General features: G+C 37.9%; 1 protein-coding gene across 3 annotated transcripts in view; it reads right to left on the minus strand.

Moving 5' to 3' along the window:
* The window catches only part of MYLK (myosin light chain kinase), a 192,019-nt gene that overhangs the window by 36,242 nt on the left and 131,600 nt on the right, over nt 1-24,177 (minus strand). For all 3 annotated transcript variants that reach the window (XM_042827127.1, XM_042827126.1, XM_042827128.1), the window contains 5 exons: nt 19,708-19,824; nt 18,016-18,105; nt 7,771-7,821; nt 6,724-6,851; nt 3,735-3,888 (listed from right to left, as the gene is read on the minus strand). In XM_042827127.1, coding sequence (XP_042683061.1) covers nt 3,735-3,888; nt 6,724-6,851; nt 7,771-7,821; nt 18,016-18,105; nt 19,708-19,824 — 540 coding nt within the window. The remainder of the gene's footprint in view (nt 1-3,734; nt 3,889-6,723; nt 6,852-7,770; nt 7,822-18,015; nt 18,106-19,707; nt 19,825-24,177) is intronic.

The following is a 24,177-nucleotide window of genomic DNA, read 5'->3' on the forward strand; positions in this document are numbered from 1 at the left end:
AAGGCATGGAAGTAAGTTTTGCCACAGAATACGATTTCTCCATCCTCACTCAAGCAGGGAATCACAGCAACACACAGAGCAGCAGGTATTAATGAAGTCATATTATACTGCTTGCACATCTGTATGGAACGTGCTTATATGTAAGTATACTTAAGTTCATGGCTTATCGCTGTTCAAACAGTGCATGAGGACACAGAGTGTACATTACATACACAACTGCTTAGCATAATAAATATACCAGAACAATTATCTTTGAGCTTTTCAGATTGTAAAGATATTGCTCTTATTCTTTTCCATGTACCTGTCATACAGCTCACTGATCACCACCATAATTTTTATACAACTCTACAACTGAAACAGTACAAATTTAAAGGACTTAAAATACTTAGTTGATTAAATTTGTGCCCCAGGTAGGCAGTACTTGTGCTTTTAGTTCTGTATGAAAAATCTTCACCAATACCAAAAGTATTCACCAAACACTTCAATACCCCTGTATATTAGGCATGGAAACATTAAGCATTTTGCCCAAAATCATGAAAGCAGTTTATAGCACAGCTGCCAAATAGACCACTTATTCTCCTTGACAAATTCTCCTCATTAAATACTATTATTTTTTTTACTCTGTCACACTACTCAGCTAATATGAAGACCAAGTTTATTTTTCAAAAATGGTTGCAGACTGAGGCATTCCTGTCACACACCTAAAAGGTTCAGAAACAGCATTTTGATATATTTACTCAGATACAGCCAATAAATGGCATGAAAGGAATGAATATTTCCTGCTATCACCCTAGAGTGAGGGCTCTGCCTTTCTTAAATCAGTCCTATTGTACATTCTGCACATCACTGGCTCACTTAATATAGCTTTGGCAGCAGAAGTCTGCTTTAATCTGAGACAGTGTCTGCTGTGAATCATTAGCTCAGTCCCACATCAGTATGATTTGGATTTGGAGCAGAGACATGCTGCAAAAATCCCCCTAGACTGATGTTTCAACTAATGGAATTGCTTAATTGAGAGAGCTAATTTTGACAATAGAGAAAAACTCAACACGGGCATTTTGAGAACAGTCTGTTCTTTAAGGGCAACTTGGATGTCTTCCACTTCAGGTCTCTGAGTATTATTAGTGCTTATACAGTCACAAAGTTCCACACTGAATCAATGGTAAGCTCAAACTCTGTCCCTGTGGCTCATCATCACCTCACACTGCCAGTCAGTTTAAAGGGTCTCCTCTAACTTAACTAAATGCTTGTGCATCTGTTCTGTGGATTGGAGCAGCTTATTCTGGAGGCTGAGTTTAATGGATAAGTGGTTTGATACATAGATATGGATAACTGGTTTGATCCATGAGCTCATAGATATTAATTATAATTGCAAAAAAAAGAATTAAGAAAAAAAAATCATTAGAACAAAGTTGGGATTCTTTCAAGTGCTTCTTTTCCCATCATACACTCCTCAGACTCCGAGCGTCAGAATCACTGCCTAGATTAGTTAAGCTTGCAGATGAAATCTACTCTCCAGCACTAGGGCTTTCTCCATCTTAAGAATGTGGGAGTAAAGGCAAGTTTCTTCCCAGTACTTTGAACAGAGCAGAGAGTACAAAGAGGTGAGGATGAGCTTTGCTATACTAAGAGCTCTCACGTTTTGCATACTTAGAGAAGTACAGATTCCCCATTCTGACTACAACCTCGGAGAAAAGACAACACCTTCCATCATTTCAAAGTGCAGCGTGAAGGATTTTTCTCAGTAGTGAGATTCAAACCTACCTCCTTAGAAGGGAGACATTTTTACCACTCTTCCTCATGTTTTGGGGTACCCGAATTAAAGAATCTGGCCTTAAAATGCATATAGAGCAAACTAGGAGCCCTTGTCATGCTTCTGGTAGTGCTGACATCAGTGAGACATCCCACTGAAGGGCTTGGCAATTTTACAAAAAGGAATTCATTCTTGTCATCAGCCAAAATACATGTCAAACTTGAACACATTGTAAGGATTTTTCGCTCAACTCTCCTAAAAGCATCTCTGTGAATCCCACTGTTCTCTGGCACATTTCTCACTTATGGAAAAGCAGGAGGCTGAGATGAAGCTTTATAAGGTTATAGAATTCAAAGACTTTCAAACCAATTAACTTCAACGGATATAAAACAGTGACTTATATAATGATGAGGCAAGGCTCACTTAATGACAAGATCATAGGAACTGTTGCACCAATTCAGCTAGAAAAAAATCCATCTTGCCCAATAACCTACATTTAGCAGCCTGTAGCAGCTGCCCAGGAAGGAGTAATAAAAAGGAAAATGTGAAGAGCAAATGATCTCCTGCCATACCTCTGGCTGCTAGTCAGTTGTGCTGGGGCTTAGATCACAAAAGCCGTAGCCAGAATAATATATACGATGGTTATTTGAGGACCAATCCTTCATGGCGTTTATTTTTAACCTAGCTATACTTCTGACATGTACAAGCTACTATTGGAAGGACTGATATGATTTATGTATATATCAAGCGAAAATGCTTACTTATGTTCTATGGCATGTTGCTGGCACCTATGTGATATTTATACTCATTTATTGTTATTTTTAACTGCACCCAGTGCCGGAGATTGGGCAAAAGAAACTAAATAATCAGGTGGCCTGTGTCGAAAATATACTCAATAGTGTGCAATTGAAGATATTCTCTCTTACATAGTGGTTGTTGTAACTGGAAGTGTGATTCTACTAATTAAACTTTGCACATTGCCCATTTCACTGGATTGCTGGAATAAATTTCCAGTCCAACTTGGATTAGTGGTATTTTGCCATGGATTTCACTGGAGTCAGATTTTTACCTTTGGCATTATGCACACATTGCTTACTTACTCACTAGCCCACAGTCTGTTAAGACAGCAGAGCCAATGCAGTAATGACTATGTGGTAGGATGAAGAATTGCTATTTGAATTAGAATTTGTCCAAATGCCTGGGCTCTTCCCTTGCCAAGGAAGGGGTCCTTATGTCAAGACACCTCTGCAGGCCACAAAGAACAGAGCCTATGAACAGAAGGAAGCAGACTGATGTTTTAACCAGATCTCAATCTCTGCTTGTAGAAATTTCTTAGATTTGCATGGGAACCATTTGCTGCATATCCATGTCAAGATGGGTCAATTGCCCCTTGCAAAACTCTGTATCACAGCCTAGATTTCTCTGATACTCACCAGGGCAGCAGTTAAATCTCCAAACACACTGAAACTGTCTGCCAGTCTAAAATTATCTCTGTCTGTCCACAGTCTGCTACAACAAACTTGATGCTCTGAAGCTGTCATCTGATATGGCTTTTTGAAACTTTAAAATGCTCTCACTCTCATAGCTTACATGCATATTTAAGAATATATGTGTGATACAGACATCCGAATATGAAGGGCTTTATATTCAAAACAGACTGTTTCTACCCATCACTTTTTGCTTCTGTAAAACAAAGGTAGGAATTGCAATTACAAGGACAAGACCTCCCTCCTCCAAGCAACCGGATGTTTTCAAGTTGCCAGTTTAAGAGAAGCCATCTCAGCCCTTCCTAAACCAGCACTTCTAAAATTTGCAGCCTGGCAAACATCTGATGTTTTTTTAAAGAATTGGTTTTTTGCTTCTTTCTTCTTAACTTATCTGATGGTTTTATTTATTTATTTTTTTGCATATCATCATATACACTATTAAACAAATACAGAGCAATGTCTAGAATAACTCTATATCATTATTACAGACTCACCAACGACAGTAAGGTTGACTTGTGCTTGTCTGCTGCCAAGTTTGTTTTCTACAACTAGCGTGTAACATCCGCAGTGTTCCTGCTTTGTCGATGATATTGTTAGCTTGCTGCTGTTTTCAGCATTCTCAATTTTGATATATTCATTTTCTTGAATCTGCCAAGTTCAAAAAGAAAAAAAAAGATCTTATGGAGGAATTTATTTATCTTCATACTTGTAAGAGCTCAAAGTACATAAAACACAAGGATAGGATAATGATGGTCATCTGGAGATAACTCTATCCAAGCAGTGAGTATGTTCAGCTGGTAAAGAATGTAGTGGACTCAAGTCATCTAGAAATGCAGTGGAATGTTACAATAGCTCCATTCCTACAACAGAAATAAGGAGCATTGGTGCCTGTGGGACTCCACTAAAGAGCAGGGGCTTTGGTTTCTACCATCTCTTCTACAGGTTTAAAATGCACACTGTGTAATTAGCACGCAGAAAAACTTTGGTCTCACATATCTCATAGAGATCACAGTGGCACAAGGGTTTAGCTCTCATCGTTCTAACTCATTTGCCATCCCAAATGTGTAAATCATCCGTAGCTGTGACTTTTACCCTCTCATCTCAATGAGCCTTGTTCTGTACTTCAACATAAATCATGGTAAGTCTCATGGTTTTGAACAGTTGAAGATATTGTTGCCTGAAATGGAGATATAATGGTAGAGCTGTACAGAGAGAAATATAAACTGCAGATTAGCCATCATAAGGCATATTTATTTTCTGGAGAGGCAAAACTTGAAATCTCAGCTAAATACCACAGGCATATTAAGAACCAGATTTTAATTGAAACAAAGCTATCATAGCATAAATGGCCAAGGAGACTTAGATTTTAATCAGTATTAACTGGAGACATGAAAGATTATTTTAAAACTCATAATGCTGCACTGCAATTATAGAAGCTGTACCCTGTGTTCTTATGAAGCAGACAACATAATGTCAATGCCCTTCTCCCACCACTTCCTTCTTAGATAAGAGACTCTTCCAACTATTCTCAGAATTTCAATAAAAATGAAGGCTATTTAGTTTGGCATATCTTGTCACATATATTCAGAGAATCAGAAATTACAAGGCTAAAAGCAGGACTTGTTCTGCTTTCTCCTCAGCCGAGATGAAACATGCACATTGCTGTATGCCCAGAAGTATCCTGAGAAAATGGTTCCTACAGTAATCGGAATAGAAAATAATTAAATGGGATTATGTAGGATTACAGTTCAAATTACTCTGAAGGTTTTTCTCTTCCCCATGATCTTCTGATTCTACACTGTTTTGTAATGTTTTGCTTCATTAGAATTAGTTAATGAGTAAGAGAAATAAAAAAATACACTGGCTAGGTTAAGAATCTCCAACAACTGGCGGGGTAAAACAACTCATTTTAATACTTTACTAATAGAAGTGGCTTTCAGAAGCTGTCTCCGTTTTAGCTGAGTGTGGCTCCAGCATCACTCCACTAGATTGCTGTCACATACAATTATATGGGTCATCACAAGGTGACATTTCCTTTGTTTCAGCCAATATATTCATCCAGATTATACCTGTAGGAGGCCACTGTGGCATTTTTGAACCGGAGGGAATGTGAAGAAGAAGCACGAGGGGATGAATCCCTTCTGCTTACTGCACTACACAGTGGAAGGGCTGAAATCAGAATTAACCACTCACTGGCTTTGCTCAAACAATTACAGATAGTCCCCAGGAAGACTGTAAGAACACAGCAGTGATTTTCACTCTTACAAATGGAAATGGAACAGAGTCAAAATCATCTGCATTTATAGAACAGGAAGAAATCCAGGAGAAAAAAACCAACATGTGATGAAATATATGTGAAAAAGAAATTAAAATAATTATGCAGCAAAATACATAGTAGTTGGTTCCCAATTTAATTAAAAAAGTGAAATACTGCTGCCCTCACTTATCCTCCTGCACTGTTTATGATGCTTTTTCTTTTCTATATCAATCCCTTTTCATCCTGACATTCCTGAAAAAAAAATCTCATTGTAATATACAATTTTACAAATCTTTAGATTGTCTCATAGAAAATAATTAAGCATATATAAGATGCATATATAAGGTATAAAGACGATTATTTTGAACATCATTTTAGAAATGAAAAAAATCACAGACTATGAAGCTGCTACAGGTATGATGAAATGCTGGTCACTTAGATTTTTAACATAAAAATGAACTCAAAATCTATGCAAATAAGATAGTTATACTTGGTGATGAACACAGAATTGTGAATATATCAGAAACTCAGCCATGAGGGGCACACTGCAGTGCCAAGACAGAGCTCAGCAAAATAAGGAATTATATACCACTTGAGGGCTATCACTGCAGAAACAAGTAAATCTTTTTTAATTTTCAATCTCTACACTAAAGAATTTGAAGGAAATTCAGGAATTCAGGAAAAAAAAAAAACCAAAAACCTACACTGTATTCTTTATCCTGAAGTAAGAGGTTATTTGAGGTTAGCAAAGATGGACCTTTTGGACTAGCAGCCTGTTTTGAACTCTTTCAATGTAATGCTGACCCATCTGAATTTATAGACTAAACTTCCTTGTAGGAGGAGCTGTTTTTGTTTATGTTCTATAGAGTGCATAGTAAGTTCAGAATAAAATAAACACAACAGCAGCTACAATATACATTTATATTTGCTCTATCTTAACAGCACTTGCATACTGCATTGTTTGGTTTCAAGTGTTTTAATTACTCATTAAAGAAACTCTTTTCTTTTCATAAGCTGCCTTTATGGACACATGCAATGTAATTCAAGAAAAAGTAATTCAAGCAGAAAGAACTTTAAGCCCAGGGAATGAGGGAAGTACAACTGCTGATTTGCCTCACGTGGTGACATTTGTGTTTTAAGATATTTTATTCAAGATTTTTACACCACCTTTTGCCGTCTGTCATTGCTTTAGGCCTATTTGTTAAAGAGACCAGAAAACAAGTTACCTGCTTACGGAATTTCATCCAGGTGCAAGTTATGGGTGCTGTTCCTACCACTTTGGCAAACAATTCCACTGATTCACCAGCACGGACTTTTCTGTCTTCCGGGAACTGAGTAATCTGAGGGGGAGTAGCTGATAAAAACAAAACAAAAAAATCACCACCAATCCCTTCATGTTACTATACTTTCTATTGTTCTTAAAATTCAAAACACATTTCTCTCTCAGCTCAACAGTTTCAGAGCCACATCTGAAACATGGATTGGCACACACCTGTTGTTTGCAATGAAACAACATTGTAAACATTATTTATTCCACTGAAGAAAAGCAATAGCAATGTACACATCAGAATTTTGCTCATACAAGACCAACATACAGAAATACAAAGGCCAAAGCTGCTAAAACTGTTCACCAGTTCCAAACAAACAGTGCACTAAATATGCTGTAGGATTCTCCTTCACTTTGCAGTTTTGAAAAAGGGTCCCTTCCAGCCTCATCTCAGTTGCATATGCTGGCAGTGTCTGCAAACTTGCTTCATAGTAACAGCACTCAGAAAATCTAAAACTTGGTAGCTGCCTTTGACCATCTGTGTTCAGTGGCCAGGTGAGCTTCATGTGGGACATCTATTACACAGGCACAGAAGGAAATCATCTTTGATTTTTCAGCTTCTCAGGGGTGTGTGCTTATGCAGATTTGGCATCCTGTGATACATAGAAAAACCCTCTAACTGAAGGCTAAGCTGTGTTGTGGATATTCAGAAGGGTTGGAGTTACAGTGCTGACAAGCTATAGAATTTTGCTGTAGTTTATTCAATAGTAGCAGTTATTTTTGTATCGTGATTTAAATTTTGGCCAAATGTAATCTTGTGAACAAGCTTGTAAAACAGGCTTGGGTTTCCGTTTTTCTCCTCACAGAACATAATACCCACCATTTAATCACATAAGCACAAGAAATTCTGCAGGTAAACAGCTGTACTTAGAAGTGCATTGACCGATCTTTAAAACTGTAATGGTTTATTATTAATTCCTACAGGAAGATGCATGCAAATGATTACCTGCTTTTGGAGGAGTCTTTGGAGCTGGTTTCTTCTTCACTGTTGCTTCACCTAATTATATTTAAAAAAAAAAAAAAAAAAAGTTAATTAAAAGTTTTGAGTTTTGGAAGGAAGTAGAATAACTAAAGCTTCTATTCATAGTGATGCTTTGTACTTGGAAACCTTTTATGTTCTTGTAGCATATTAAACTAATAAAATTAAAATACTTAGAAAAAAACCACTAATTATTCTGAATGATCTTCAGAATATCCACAGTTGAAACTAGAACTTTTTAAAAGAGTAAAGTCATCTGCTACGCATTCTCCACCCATTCTCCACCACACTCCATTTCTCATAGCAGATTAACAGGGGTGAAGACACCAGTCCAAGATCCACTTCATACTGAATTTCTGCTAAAATTTCTAGCATCATCAATGCTGAACAAACTCAGTTAAAGTTATACAGTGAATACCACATGCTACTTCTTATGCTCCGTGTGAGCTAGCAAAGAAACATGCACTGGCAGTAAAGACTCATATCAGCTCCTCTGCCACATCTTCTTCCTCAGGTAGGGACAACTTTCGCTAATATTCACAATGAAAGAGTCATGTGCCCCAACATCTGACACCTCTGTATTACATATTGGGAAGACAATGTTCTAGAAAATTGTGAATGGTAAGTAAAAAAACAACTGAGAAGAAAAAAAGGTAAAAAAAGACTATTTACCATTTCTCAGAAAAAAAGAAAGTATTTAGAGGCTACTTGAATTATGAGGGAGCAGATAAAAAGGAGACAGAAGTGGTTTTAAATGTGGCATGCATGTTACGTTCACAGACAAGTAATGTTTTGCACGATAGAAACATAAAGAGGTTCAAAAGGACAAATTCATAAGAGTTACATCTAGTGCTGGCCATTAAATGTAACGGAATGGAATGCCTTCAAACCACTGAATTCCAGAAATGGAGGAAATAATTCCTTGTAAAGCACTCTCTTTTTACCCACTAAGAGACTGCCAGACGCTTAGATTAGGTGTCTCTGCTCTGAGAGGATATTTCTTCTTTTCTTGTGCTCAGGTGGGCAGCTTGATTGAACCAGTCTGGCTACTAAGATGTTATTTTCTGCAGTAGATGCAGTATCGGCCTTGTGCTTTTGAATATCTGGCAGCATCTCTATATGTGCATAGTGACAGCCATAACACTCTCAAAAGGTTTGACTTGGTTCATTGTTAAAGATATTTTGAATTCAGAAGACACTGAGCAGCAAAACAAACAAACAAACAAACCCCCCACAAACAAACAAAACCTCACAACCCTCCCACCAAACCAACAGAGATTTTTACTTCAACCTCCTTCGCTACTAGCTGTGCATGATACTCTGGCAATGTGTCACCTGAGACCCTGAGAATAAGGAGCCATGAGATGTGAATTCACTGTGGGAATCTAATGTTACAGATCGAGCCATGGGCAGTTGTGTGAATATTGATTTAATTTTTAAAGTCACAACTGATTTACTATAGGTTATTAAACAACCAAATGCTTTCATAAAAAAATAATGGTTTACCGGTCAACACCAGTGTTTGTTCAGTTCATTCTGCAGAATATTTCATTGTACAGTGAAGTTGTTTTCACTTTCTTCTTTGAATCTATTCTATTGCATAGCTATTTTCTCTCTTAGTATACATATACTTAGCTTCTATGTGCTCTATCTGTATTGTTTTTACTCAAAGAAGATGAGATACAATAATGAAGAGGTAGGATATTCTTGCAGCGCTTATGGCTGAATCAAAAAAGAATTGGATCTCCCTCAAGTGTTGCCTTTGCTTCGGCAACCTCTGAATAATGTCCCGTTGTGAAGTGCTCAGACAGCCCCGGCCAAATCACACGCTTTTATGACACCAATGTGGTGAGCGGCAAATGGCACTTATTGCAAGCAACACACTCTTCTTATAGTTGTCCCTTATTTCACAGTGCTACCAATCACCCGTGTTACGGTTATCTGTGCCCAATAGACGTGTGGCGTGTCTTGTCTTGCCATGTCTCATCATGGTTTTCTTATGAGTCAAGGAGCCCCCGCAGAGGCTGATGACTGTTACAGCCCCCCTTTCACGTATTCGCTGACCACGCAAGGGGCCCACACAGATTACGCCTGGTTACGCCTGGTGACCTTGACAGCCCCCGCTTTACGTATTTCATTGACTACATCTCTAACTTGTGTATTTTGTTAACTACACTCAAGGAGGCCTTTCATCAGTGACAGCTCAACAGCACTAATTAAAGGTTTTGATTAAGACTTTTGTAGATTTTTTCCTGTCATAACAGGACCATGTCTACCATGTGGGTTTAACTCTTTTTAAACAGAGGCATTCAAAGAGCTCTACTGTTAATTAAAGGGACTCATGACTTGTTGGGTCATCAACGGACTGAGATATCCCCTTGCTACTCTAGTAACAGCAAAAATGTTTCCAGCTTTCCTATCCAACTTCTATGAACAAAAGCAAAAAGTGGTATTTTTGAAACAGCTCTCCTCTTTGTCATTGCATTTTCACGCCTGGAGCTGAAACTCATTTATTTCAAACTGTAGTCACAGTTATGTAGATGAAACTACTTCTGTGATCAGATGCCACTTGGAAGGGCTGCAGAATCTGGCCTGTTGTCTGCTGTTAAACATCACCATTAGTGAAAATATACCATTAGTTATGCATTGGATGCACAATCTTATGCAAAATAACTCAGTGATATAATTTAATAATACATAATTTTTTGGTGCTGCATTTGATATCAGATTCTCTCCTCTTCTCTAAACTTAGGGAGAAATAGCTGCTGGGTTATAAGAGTTATAAGGAGTTCTAATAGTAGTTAAAGTAATGGCATGAATTTGATTACTTCCACAATCCATTAAGCCTGATATAAACGAAGAACACCAGTGATGAGGTGGAAGTAAATGCCATCTTGGGTTATAGATACAACAGCTATTTTTCAGAAATGTCACTGCAGACAAATAGGAGAAAAATCATTTTCCTTAATCTAGTATGATATTCACTTGGTTGTTGCAAGTGTCAGGCAAGTTCTGGTGGGGTGATTTCATTCTCCAAATTCTTATGTTTCACTCTAACTCTTGATATCTCAAGAATTTTTTTCACTTGGCTGACACTGTCCTTCGCACAATACATACACAGAATGACTGTCTATATACTCAGATACTTCTCTAACTTTCCCCAGTCTATCATCAGCCACTCCCAGTCCCTCACCCACCAATCAATTAAGGCACTGCTTTTTACATGAAAATACAAGACTTTTTTTAATTTTCAGTTTTTACCCGTGAGGACATAACATTCGCTTAACTGAAGATATACAGACTGTCACTGGATTTCATCAAACCATGCAGACTGCAAAGGGTTGCTGGAAGGTCTGGCTGAATATCCTGTTTTGCACACACAAATAGCGCCGAGCAGAAATGCAAGGCAGGGGCAGTGTGGCAGGGAATGAGCAGAAAGATACGTCTCTGCATCCTTGAAGCTGATTTTTTTGGCAGATGATGCACACTCTACTGTTTTTAAACCATCCTTAAGAATCGCGGCTCATCTCATGCATCTTTTTGAAAGCAGCTTTTGTTTCAAAAGCTGCTGGAGACATGAAAAAATCTAATAAGATTAATCAAAGTTGACGAGGTCAAATGATTGTTTTCATTAAAATATTTGAGCCTCTTGGAAATGTTAGTGTAAGTCTGCTTCTGCTGCTTTTTCAGCAAAAAAGACCTTTTCTCTCTTTTGATATTTACATTGAAACAGGCTGAAGCTGAAAACCAGCCTGGAAAAAAAAAAAAAAGGACATAATATTCCCTCCTTAAACGAATCTGCCTTCTAGAAACGACTTAATGTAAACATCACAAGGCTGGTATTTACATAACTTTATAGCCAGGTTTGCCTCTTAGAGAGCTTGTGTCTGGGGGCACATACACTAAAAAAGGGAAAGATTCCATACAGGCCGATAGCTGTGGGACATTTGGTTGTGAAGTTCTTTGCCCTGATGTTGAATTCATGAGAGCAGATATGTTCGGAAGCCTCTTTCTTTTCTGTTTTCCTTTTTTGGAATTTTACTAAAAATAAGCATAGCCCTCCCCTGAAATGGCTCTCTGTACAACTTGCTTTCATAAAGCAGAAGTAGAACTCTGTTACAGTCTGAAAAAACAGCAGTACTCAAGATAGCATTTCCAACCAGTCCATAATTTCTGTTTTCCTTTAGGAACAAGTCTGAAGTTATGTGCACATCTACTGTACTGATGGATTTCTGCTAGTAAATAAGCACAGAAAACACCTAACTCTGTTAAACATAAGGAGAAAGACGGTGTAACCTCTTCCTGACCAGACATCAGAGTACGACACAAAGGAAACAGTTTTTGTCTCCTCTAACCATTTCTGGTGCTAGAAGGCATGAAGCGACTGAGACCTAGAAGTACAGAAGAGTAAAATCCTCACAGTTAAGGCAGTGACTTATTCCATTCTGTCCTTGCTTCCCTCACAGACTTCCTCGTTGGTACAAAAACTTATTACAGGTATTACAGAGAACAGGTAAGCTGAGATAAGAGAAAGATGATGGCTAAAACTGCACTAAAACAAAACACACTTATTAATGCATTCATGAACCTGTACTAATTGCTACAGAGAAAATCAACAGTGACAATGTACCAGGACCAGTAGCCTAAAAATTTCGTGGTTTGAAAGCTTAATTCCACTTGATTGCTTCTCAAGAAGCAAATTCCTAGTTCTGTTTCCAAATAAACATTGAATACCTAAATGCAATGAAATAGAGAGGAACTCTTAAATGAAATTAAATTTGATGACATGAGGAAATTAAAGAACTAAATGCCATACAAGTCACTTTTTTTTCAGTTTGCAAGTTTCAGCAGTTTTTAATGGCTTTTATTTTTCTCATTAGAAACAACCAACATTTTGTTGCAACATCCCAAATTTAGTTTCTAAAACACACAGTGTCCTCTAACTGAAAAAAGAATCTAGCCTTCTCCATGAGAAAAAAATAATCCAAGAAATTTTCACTCTTGCATTTCAGGCAAGAGAGAGCTAGCACACCCAAAGCTTCAGCAATGCAGAATAGTACCCTCAAAGTTACTTAATATTTAAAACAGCTCAGCTAGAGGAAGAAACAATTCCATCACAGTTTGTCAGCAAAGTGCTTGAGCAGTTTCTGCAGTTAAAGTGCAGAAGAAGTCCAACATCAAATGGTGCTTACTATCAAAGATGTGTGAGTTCCACTGAAACTGGGAGCAAGAGAATGTTAGCTGCTTGAATATAGATTCCATTTTTGGTATTTCTCATATTGGTTAAGGACATCTAGCAGTAGATGCTAAAAGGCTGTGCAGAGTTGTGTACAATCAGCAGCCTAGACTTGGTCACTAGCCTGCTATCCAGCCTGCTAGGAAAGAAAAAGATTGTAAGGGCGTTTGGACATTCAGGAGCTCTGAATTATTTTAGTGAGACAAGTTAGACATTCTGTGCCTTTGTACCTTAATTAAGTCAGTGGATGTAGGCCCCTCTTTTAGAAAAGAAACTTTGGTGAATATTTTACAACATGCCACAGATCTGCAATTTGTCATCAGTGACATAACTGAGAATTTATGGTATGTGGCACCTCCTCAGTTCAAAACCATGTTGCAAAAACTATCTCATTTTTCTCTGCATAAAACAATCATAAGATAATCAATAAACATTTTTGTCTTCTTTGGTCAACATACAGCTATGTAGGATAGATTGTATGAAAAACACATGGAAAATACTGTTCTGTGCCAATATTAACTCAGAAGATGTCAGAGTGGTGTGAGCTATAAAGTAACCTGGCAGAGAATCAAAATGCATACTGGGCCAGCAGTACTGGACTGGGCTTCATGGAGAACAACAAATTAGTGTTTCTCCAATTGCAGTCTTCGTAAGTACAGTTGCTGAATTTTCTTTTCACCTACGAAGGCAACCAAACTTCACAGTCACCACTGCACTGTTGTTTCACATAGCTTTGTTGTGAAGACTTGTGCCACAGTTAGTCACCCTCAGATCCTAATCCTGAGAAATGCATTCACCACCTCTCATAGAAAAAGAGATTGATTTTTCCTTGAAAAAGTTCAGCTAGAGACTTCTCTGGCAGTGAAATTCATATTGCTCCAACACACTAAATAGAGATCTAGATACTTTGTATTCACTGTGCAGAGAACTTGGTTCTTGCAGCAGTCAGGAGTACCATGGACCTTATGATAAAGGAACAGGCTGAGGGAACTGGTTTGAATAGCCTCATTGAACACTAAATGCATCTCAGAAGGTTCTAGGGACCAAAGAGGGCAGCAGTAGCACAGTTGCCAGAACACATGTGCTCCACAGTTGAGTCTCATTTCTGCAATTAAGAGAATTTCTCTGACCTGATTAGTTGCTTCCTTAGCAACAAAGTTCTTCTCTTAGAAGTAGGCAAGTTTTATACTAAGGAGAAAACAATCTGACATGATAGTAAAATTTTAAAACACCTTATATTCCTCAGTGCCATTTTTCATATTATATTGAAAGAACAGAAATCAACCAAAAATTCATCAAGCTTAAATATTTAATGTGCCATTTTCTTACGATAGTGTTTGCAGATTTGGATCCTCTGACAAGATTGTTTATTGAAAAGCAGATAACAGAACTGTGTGCTAATCACTTGGGCCAATGACACACAATTTTTCCACGGTGATTAAAAAGCTTAGAACCTACCCCATCCCCAACTCCACAGCAATGAATATGTAATATGACAAGGAGTCCTGTCCAGCATATTTATATTTATGATGCTCTTTTCCAGAAATGCCATTTTTCGACCTGAATTCAAGTGCTGATGGTGCTGGGAATCAGATCTGGTAGATAACAAAGCAGTCCTTCCAGAGGATTCAATCTGGACAGTGTCACTGACGACATTTTATTAACAACTCTCAGCAGGAGAATGCATTACTACTAAACCAAAAATGTGCGTTATTACTTCACCAAAATTGTTTGACATGAAAGCAGCAGACAGATTTTATGCAGTGGCTTATATAAAAGATAGATATCAGCAAGATCCCAAATACTGCTAAATAATCCATCTAGGGCCCCTTCACTTGGAAGTGTTACTTCTCTGATGTAACTTTATTTTTGACTGATCAGAAAAATTTATGCTTGTGCAATAAAATGTGTGCTGGGAACACCCTTCAATGCATGTGCTTTGAGTATGAGAATGGCAGGTTTAACAAGTGTGTTACTCTGGAATCCAGGATTTCCTGTTAGGTTTTCATATTACTGATTACGACAAGTGGCATTTGCCACCTCTTACTATTTACGGAGAGTAGTGCTGTGAATTAGATCTTCAAAAAATAGCGGGCATTTCTTTCCAAACACTTTGATCCAATGCTTAGACTTGGGATGGTTATTTTTTGAAGCATCAAAATCAGTTCTTTTCTTGGTAGCAATTCCTGGGATGCAGTTTCTTCCTATTATAGTACAGTCAATGAAGCAGCAACAATTTTCACAGTGAGAAAATGTCTACAGATGAATAAGCCAATAACATTCATTCTCTTTCAGAAAGAGAAGCATTTTGACCTTCACTGTCAGGAACTAAAAGTTAATTAATATCCATAAGATTTCCTGAAGGTTCCTACCAGGGCAAAAATCTTGGAATCTCTTATAAGATATCCAAAAGGAGGAAATGTTGACACAGATGCTCACCATATGAAATTTGACTTTTATTTTCTTATACAAAATAGACAATGTGGAATATTTTTCCTGAGAAGGATTTCTGAAGATGTCATAGAGTGTACAGCTTCTATACCCATACAGTATATACTGCTGTGACTACATAGAATTCAATCTTATAAATCCAGGAAGAATACATAAAGCAAACCATTTACAGATTTGTGAAGTGGACCCTGAATTTAATGGCATGTCATTTCTGAATTCAACCAGAAATGGCATTTCTTGCTCTTTTCCATGCTTGGCACAGGAGATCAGTGCTGTTCATCATTTTACACATTTTACCATATTCCTTTTCAGTAATATAGTTTAAAACTAAACATTCTCAGTCTATTTAATCTCTGCTATGTAATGTCTTTATTTCTCCAAAATCTATTCAAAGAAACAGGTGGGAGGTTTAGAACTGAAACAGTTAGTCCAAATACAGATTTTATTCAGTGGCAGTGCTAGGATATCTTTCCTTGCTATTTCTTCCATGTAATTCCTTCCATTTTACTTGCCATTAGGACTGGTGATGAGTTGATGTGGCAACAAAGACTAGAAGAGCACTTAGTAAAAATTTATCTGCTTATTAGATTGTGATTTCTTTTGGAAAGAACGGGCAAAGATGTACAAATAACTGAATTGTTATGCCCACTCTCTTTCAGATAAGGAACTTCTCTATATCTGAAAGGGATTTCAGTTCATATTGAAAATATGAAGTATACTGGATCAGTTTTGTATATTTTGCTCATTTCAGGCAGTCTTCCAGAGACTGAGGATGAGATGTTAGAAAATACTCATGGAATCTCTGCAACCAAATCCTTTTAGAAGTAAATATGCATCTTTTTTATTTTTTATTTTTAAGTTTTCCAAAAACTCTTGCAAAGGCCAACATTCTCTCTGGTTTTCTCAATGTTTTCAGTGCAACAGGAAAGATGCTTTAAAGGCATTTTGAAAAAAAGGGAATTCTTAAGAACAACAGTCACCATTATTTCAATGTTCCCATTGACTTCCCATTTATTACTAAATCCAGAATTACAAACTTCTGTTTTACTCCTCCTATCCAATTTCCACCCACAGCAAGACAAGCAGTGATTCTACTAGGATGTGGATCAGGGCATTATCCACGTATTTAGATTTAATTCCTACTCACACTTTCTCCCAGGGAAGCTGCAATTGATAACATTGCTGGAAGGATGAGAAGAAACTGCGGGGAGTGGCTGATTGAGATTGTATCAGTGTCTATAAGTAGCTGACAGGAAGGTGCAAAGAAGATGAAGCCAGGCTCTTATCAGTGGTGCACAGGGGCTGGACAAGAGGCATGGGGCACAAATTGGAAAACAAGTTCCCTCTGACCATCAGGAAGCACTTCTGTGCAGTGCATATGATGGAGCACTGACACAGGTTGCCCAGAGATGTTGTGAAGTCTCCTCCTTGGAGAGCTTCCAAAGCCCCCTAGGCAGGGCGCTGGGCACTCTGCTCTGGGTGTCCCTGCTTGTGCAGAAGTTGGACCAGATGGACCCAGAGGTCTCTTCCAACTTCAACCTTTCTGAGATTCTGTGAAATGTATGTGCATACAAAACACTATTCAAAACACTATCCTGTGGAGCTTTGAATGGCTTTAAAATTCCTTTCTTTCACATCTAAGAAAAAAAAAAAAAAAAAAGGCTGTGCTTAATTCCTATAATTTACAGCATTTCAAGCTCAGGTACAGAGGTGGAGCATGTTTGGAGCATGTTGGTGTGATCCTTCACACACTCCTAAATGACATGTAGAAGGGAAAAGTTGTAAAGCTCAGCAAGCAACTAAGAAACAGCTTAACCCAGGGCACAGCTATATGTAAGACAACAATTCCAGAAGCACAGTTATTACCTGTGATCATCAACAAATACAAAACTGCACTGAATCCTGACTGCTACTAAATAAAGCAGAAAATGCTCCATGATGGAAAATCACATTATAAAGTTTTGTTTTTCTTTTATTTTGAGAGGAGAACACAGCAGGATTAAGTATTTCATTTTCCATTAGAATTCTGTCTTTATGTCTTTTTTAGGAACTCACACTGCCATCTGAGATAGACATTTCCATACTATGAGCACTCATATCAAAAGCAGTAGTAGAAATTTCTTATTCAAAAAAATATCATGTTACAAGATGATTCAGCAAAGATACCCTACCTACGATGGTAAGACAATATACTGTCTACACTGGATGCAACATGACTGCAGGCAAACCACTTGAGAATTTCTCTGCTCTTTGGTAGGCAGCCAAAAAGAAATCTGTGTCATAAGTTTATTGCATCATTATAAAAAACTGAGAACTGAGTGGGCTGGATCTGAACTCATGGTTTTACCTCTTACTTCTAATCCCCACAAGACAGAAACACAGTTCATAAGCCTTATGTGCAGAGGGTAAAGGAGCAGAACAAACTCCTAATACTACGCCTGCAAACAGAAGGGTATGACTGTGGAATCCCAAAGCACTCGTTTGTTTCCAGTAAGAAGGAAATAATTAAAATCTCTGTCACTTACTGCTTTCTGTTGACAGCACAGGGGGAAGTGTGGTCTTAGGCTTCTTGGTCTTTTTCTCAGCAACCTTTGCGGCTTTTGTGGATGAGGCATCTACAATGAAAACAAATAATAAAATACAAATTCTATTTAAAAAAACAATAATGAAAGAGCTGTCTGTTTTTATATTTCTGCAGGGTTAGAGGAAATCACTGGCCTTTATTTTTTTCAAGCAAGCTTTTCTGCACAAACTTGCTGAAGAATGTCACATTCCTAAATAAAGAGGGAGCAGACAGGGAGAATCCCTGGATGGGAGCAATTGCACTGAGAGCCTGAGAGAACAGCTAAAAAAAGAGGCACCATCAAAGCTAGTGGGCGCATTTTGACTCAACAGAACTAAGCACAATTTGCATAAAATTGCTTTAGACATGGCAGGGAAACAGGGAATCCAAGGCATCTTTGAAGCATTATTTCACCCTAAAGAATCTCTTTCATATCATTCTTCTATTCCATTATCTATGTGAACTCTATAGACTAGCACGCTTTGAAAATCAGCATTTCCCCTGTATGTTCCCATACGATATAGACACATGAGTAGAAGATGCAAATGTTTTCATGACGGTTATCCCACACAGTGCATTTCAGGTAACAAATTCTAATGAGCATCACTTGTTAGACTGCTTGATCTCAACATTTCTTTTCAGAAGAAAGATCCCAATTCAGAATTCTGACTGCAGCAATAGCTCTATCAGCTTATAGCTTTCAAATATTCACCTTTCAAATTATTTGTACAGGAGATGGCTGTTCAAAATTTTGTTTCTGCAGAAAAGGTAGCATAAACTTTATGGAAGCACCCATTTGAGTCATCTAGGTACCAGAGCGTGAAAACTGTGTTCTCTAAAAAGTTAATGGAGAAAGACAGAATCTCCTACCAAACAATTAAGAGAAGGCTGTGCTAGGTTTGAATCCAGACACTTAAGATTTTACAGATTTGTCCCATAACTATTTTGATTATTGAAGTCAAATATTCCTCAGACATAATTTGAGTCCATGGGAACAAAATAGATATAATGAAATTAAACATTATTTCTGGAATCTAAACATCATCATCTGGGAAGCTGACAGCACACTGAGTAGAAAGGAGCAATCTGAGTTGTTGTTTTAGATCACAATTCTAATTTAAAAAAAACCTGCTATCCTTCCCCTCTGCCAGTCATGGACATGGACTATCCAGTGGCATTCCCCTGTTAGCAAATTATCCATCTTCTAAACTTGGCATGCACAAGTGATTGAGCTGCTAATTAATTTATATTTCCTCCCTTTCACTGGAAAAAACAAAGGACTGGAAAGAAGTGAGAAGCCAGAAGTAGTAGAGTTGAGACAGAATAGTAGCCAGGCTTCCACTCTGAATTCTTATGTTTTTAAAGAATGCATATAGCTCACAATCAAGTCCAGCTCTACAATCCTTGTGAAATACAGAGAGCAGTAGGAGAATATAGATTATTCCACAAAGCAAAGAGAGTCCTTGGGTCTGTATTGTCTCTGCTCACGCTCCTTTATGGAACTCACCCAATTTCTGTATAGACTGAAAAGCTGAGAGAAGAAGTGGGCAGAGATACTTTTTGTGTATGTGGTTCATAAAGGCTGGTACTGGGAAAGAAAGGGAGGGAAGGATGAAATTAAAGAGGATTTTTCTGTATCCAGGAAACAACTTACCTTCCACAAGCACTTTGCAAACACATTCTGCTTTTCCTGCTGCATTCTCTGCTATGCATTTGTATTCTCCCCCATCTTCAGGCATGACCTTCTCAATGGTTAGTGAACACAGTGTCCCTAATACAATAGAAAGAGAGTCCAAATAAGAGAGACATCATGATGCAGTCCACAAAATGAACAGAATGCATGAAACCAACCAATCTTTTCCTACAGTTGATATTAACTGATAGAAAAAGATGTGTTGACCTTAATAATTTAACATCAGAGTCAGAACTTCATTAATGCTGAAATAAAATAAAACCACATGGACACACATCACTGTTCCCCAAGATTCTCAAAGCTGTCTCTGCAGCACTGACGAGGTTAATGGATAATGGTAGAGAAGACTCAGAGCAGAATCTCTGCTAATGTTCTTTGTCTTATAGCAGGGGAAAGGACTCCTCACTTTTTTATTTCTCAAAAATGCTAGCAGTGCAAATATCTAAAGAAGAGGATGTCCATAAACTGTCTGTAATATTTTGATTCAGCCTTATCTCTAGCACTCTCATAAGCATCCATGTTGGAAAATAGAATGTTAGCTTGCTGGCCAAGTTTAAAAATGGAACTGAGAGCCATTTTGTTCTGCCTGAATTCATCAAAGAATGATCATCTGATATTGTAAAGCATTTGTTAAAAAGTCCAACATAAAATCAGCAATCGAATTTGTCATTGCAACAAACTCATTCCATTTGAAACTAAAAAGCAGCATCTGACTTCAGTGGGTACGTAGAAACAGGATGCGACATAAGCTCGGTAGTTACCAAAGGGAGTCTGGTATGACCCAAGGGAAATACATTTCCTCTTAAAAAATAAAACTCTGTGAACCAAAAGAGAAGATGTTCCCACTGGTTGGAGACAAGGAAAGAGAACTGTGGTTCACCTAATTCCTTACGTTCACTTGCATTACTTGAAACAACTATGTGCTTTGCTTCCCAAGGAAAACCTCACTTAAAACACTTTCAGCTTCCAAATATTCCTCTTAAGTGTTGTCTTTCTTTCTCCTTCCTTACTGGAAAGCCTGACCTGTGCCCTAAACACAGCCTGAGACATTGTGCACTTCAGACAATGTTGTTCTCTTGCCCACAATGCCTCCACCTTCCATTTATTTCAGCCACAGTAGTATCTTCTCTTTTTTTCTCCATTTACCTTCCTTGGCTCTCCTAATTGATGGATGGAGTGTAAAGATTATCTTTCTTAGACCTTTTCTAAGAGCCTGGAGACACAGGGAAATTTCCCAGCATCTGTTGTCAATTTCCATCTTTCTTTCTACATTAACTGGAGGCTACCTTCTACTTTCCAGAGTGCCTGATCTCAGGCTCCCCATCACCTCTATCACTTGTAATGAGGGAGATGGCATTAGAAAAACATTGGGAGCTTAATGGCTCCTCTTGGAGACTACACTGCAGCTCTGATGTGGCAATTACGCTTTTGGTACCCAGACTTTTCCTCATTGTAAAGCTGGATAATATAATATAATTCAAAGCAAATCTTTTGAAAGATTTTCTAACCATTCTCCATAAATTTGCTTTGCCAGACATACAATGGGTTGGAAAAAATTGAATGTTTCCCTCCTCCTCATTCTCCACAAAATCAAGAAGCTTTAAATAATGCCAATTTTCCCCCTGAGAAACAATGTGAAAACTCTCAGGAGCACTGACCCCTCACTCACAGGGCTGTGTTCAGCCAACCACAGCGTGAAGAGAAAAGCCATGTGCCTTCCCTGAGTCAGCTCATCTTCATGAGTTAGGCTGAGCCAAAAATGTCACGAGCTGCAGCTCTGTTCCAAATGCAGGAGAGACATTAGAAAAGTATTCTTTCAGGCATCTAGCAAATATAAATTCAGGTGGCTCCTCTGCTTAGAGAAAATTGGAGGGGAAATGAATGATAACTTGCAGTCTAAGAATTTGCATAAATCTATATGATATGCTTGGAAAAGGTCATATATTATAACCCAAAAATGCTCTTGCCAAAAAACAGAGACTGTAAAGCAATGATGTGTGATGGAGAACTCACTTGTATGCATTCATATTGTTACACTGTTGTCCATACAGCATGCTGCAGCTATGTAAGTTAATGTCTTACAAGAAACACTTCCTGATGCAGAAACACAACAGAAAAGTCTCCAGCCTAACAATAAGTGATTCTCCACTATTATAGTAAAATCTCGAATTTGGGGATTTTCTCATGGTGATCCTCTACTTGCTATGTGCATTCAGCACTCGGTTAGCTGTGCTTTTAGAACCCAGTATTGGCCAGGCCAGGCAGCAAGGTCTGATCAAAGCTACCTTTGGCTTACTCCACTAAAAAGAGAGTCCATAAGAAATACTTCAGTCCTGCCTACTGCAAAAGAATATTTATTTGTCTTTACTTTGAATTAAGTCATTTAGTGAATAGGAGAAACCCAATTTTTCAAGGGCTGCCTTTGTCTCCTGACTTCAACATCCCTGCAGCAATAATCTGAATCCTGTTTCCCTTCACTTCAGCATACTCCCCAGAAATCACCTGGGAACAGCACATACAAAGTACGTTGGGAGTGTTGGGCATGTTTCTACCACTGGATGTAATGGTCGCATTCTGCTCTCAGTAGAGGAGGGACATGAGATAATTTGGGTTATTCTCCTTTATTTAGCTACTAGCATTAGAATCTATGAACTACCCAAACAGTGTGAAATTGGCCAAAGATCCAACGAGGTATTAGCCAGTCTGGCACAGGGGAACAAGGGGAGGCAGAGAGAGAACAGAATTGGCTGTAGAAATCTTTTCTTAGAAAACTACAAAAAACCAAATGAACAAACAAACCAAGCAACCAACCAAAAAAGCACAACCACTAACAACAAAAAATTAAAGCAACAAATTGGCAGAACTTGATGAGATCTAATAAGGATAGGAAACTCTCCAGAAGTCCAATGTTCCATGATCCTACAGCAGGGTTCCTGAGGCCAGAGGGACAAATGTCTTTTGATTAAATATTTGGTATTTCCTCTGAAAAAACTCCTTATGGCCTGAAATGAGCACATTTTCTCATAACTGTAAGAAAACTCAAAGATTACTGCAGTTGGAATTCTGAATGCTGGCACTTCACAAACTCCAGTCAACTACAAAAATTTGCAATCAGTTTTTTCCCAGTAGCCCTCCACTTTTTTTTTTTTTTTTTTTTTAGGAACCAGTTCACTGACAGACTTTAAAACATTATCAAAAACTGTGGGGTTACATCTTGGATCTTCCAGTTAACAGAACTGATGAAGCTGTAGATAGACCTTAGCAAGCTTACAACCTACTGGAGACTCTGGCTCATATACTTAAAGCCTCGCATTCTGAGCTATTAAAGGATTTTCTGACTTGCTCAGAAATAGTACAAACCAGTTTAAAATATCTCTAGGCTTCTACATTCTTTCCATGATACTCTGCAGAAAATGAACTTCAGATATAAAACAAATATACAAACCAACAAAAAACAGCTCCTGCGTCTAATTCCCAGCTCTGGCATCTAGATAGCTTAAGTCCTGACTCCTGACTCCTGTCTCTAATACAAACTGAAGTTACTTTGACCTTCTCACTTGTATCGCATAGGACAAAGAGGACTATAGAGTTTTTAGTAATATTATTAAACACTAGGCCATAATAAATTATGTCTAAGAGTCACAATAAATTTATTGAAGAACTCTTTGGTTCACTGCTGTTAATTTTGTAATGAATTGATTTTTTAAAAATTTTCTAATTAATTTTAAAGTTAATTTTCTAATAAATCCTGCACTAACTGTGCAGGAAAGTGCAAATATGTGCTACTGCCCCAGCCATGTTTAAAAAGGGCAAGTGGATTCACCTGGAAAGGACTGACTACAATCAGAATGACAGCAGGCAAAGTTGTAAAAAAAACTCACCAGAGTTTCAGAGATGAAAAATGGTTAAATATAATTATTGGTAAGTGATAGAGTTCAAACTATGTGAAAAACCTATTTTTGTTATTCATGAGACTGCACACTTAACTGCAAAATATATGTGTGTAATTAGTCATTACTGAAATATGTGTTATCTCACATTTCTGTTAGTAATTAATACTATTTTAATACATTAAAAGCATTCACAGAATCACAGAATTGTAGGGGTTGTAAGGGACCTCCAGACATCATCTAGTCCAATCCACCCCTGCTAAAGCAGGTTCCCTAGAGTAGGTCACACAAGAAAGTGTCCAGGTCAGTTTTGAATATCTCCACAGAAGGAGACTCCACCACTTCTTGTGCAGCCTGTTCCAGTGCTCTCAAACTCCAGAGTAGTGCTCCAAACTCTCAAAGTAAGGAAGCTTTTCCTCACATTTGTATGTAACTTCCTGTGTTTGAATTTGTGCTCAGTGTCCCTTGTCCTGTTGCTGAAGACTATTGAAAAGAGCCTGCCCCATACACTTGACTCCCATTCATTAGATGCTTACAAACA

Source organism: Centrocercus urophasianus, unplaced genomic scaffold (assembly GCF_019232065.1).
Source record: "Centrocercus urophasianus isolate 14NV4802_14NV808 unplaced genomic scaffold, USGS_Curo_1.0 seq_28, whole genome shotgun sequence".
Taxonomy (NCBI): Eukaryota; Metazoa; Chordata; class Aves; order Galliformes; family Phasianidae; genus Centrocercus; species Centrocercus urophasianus.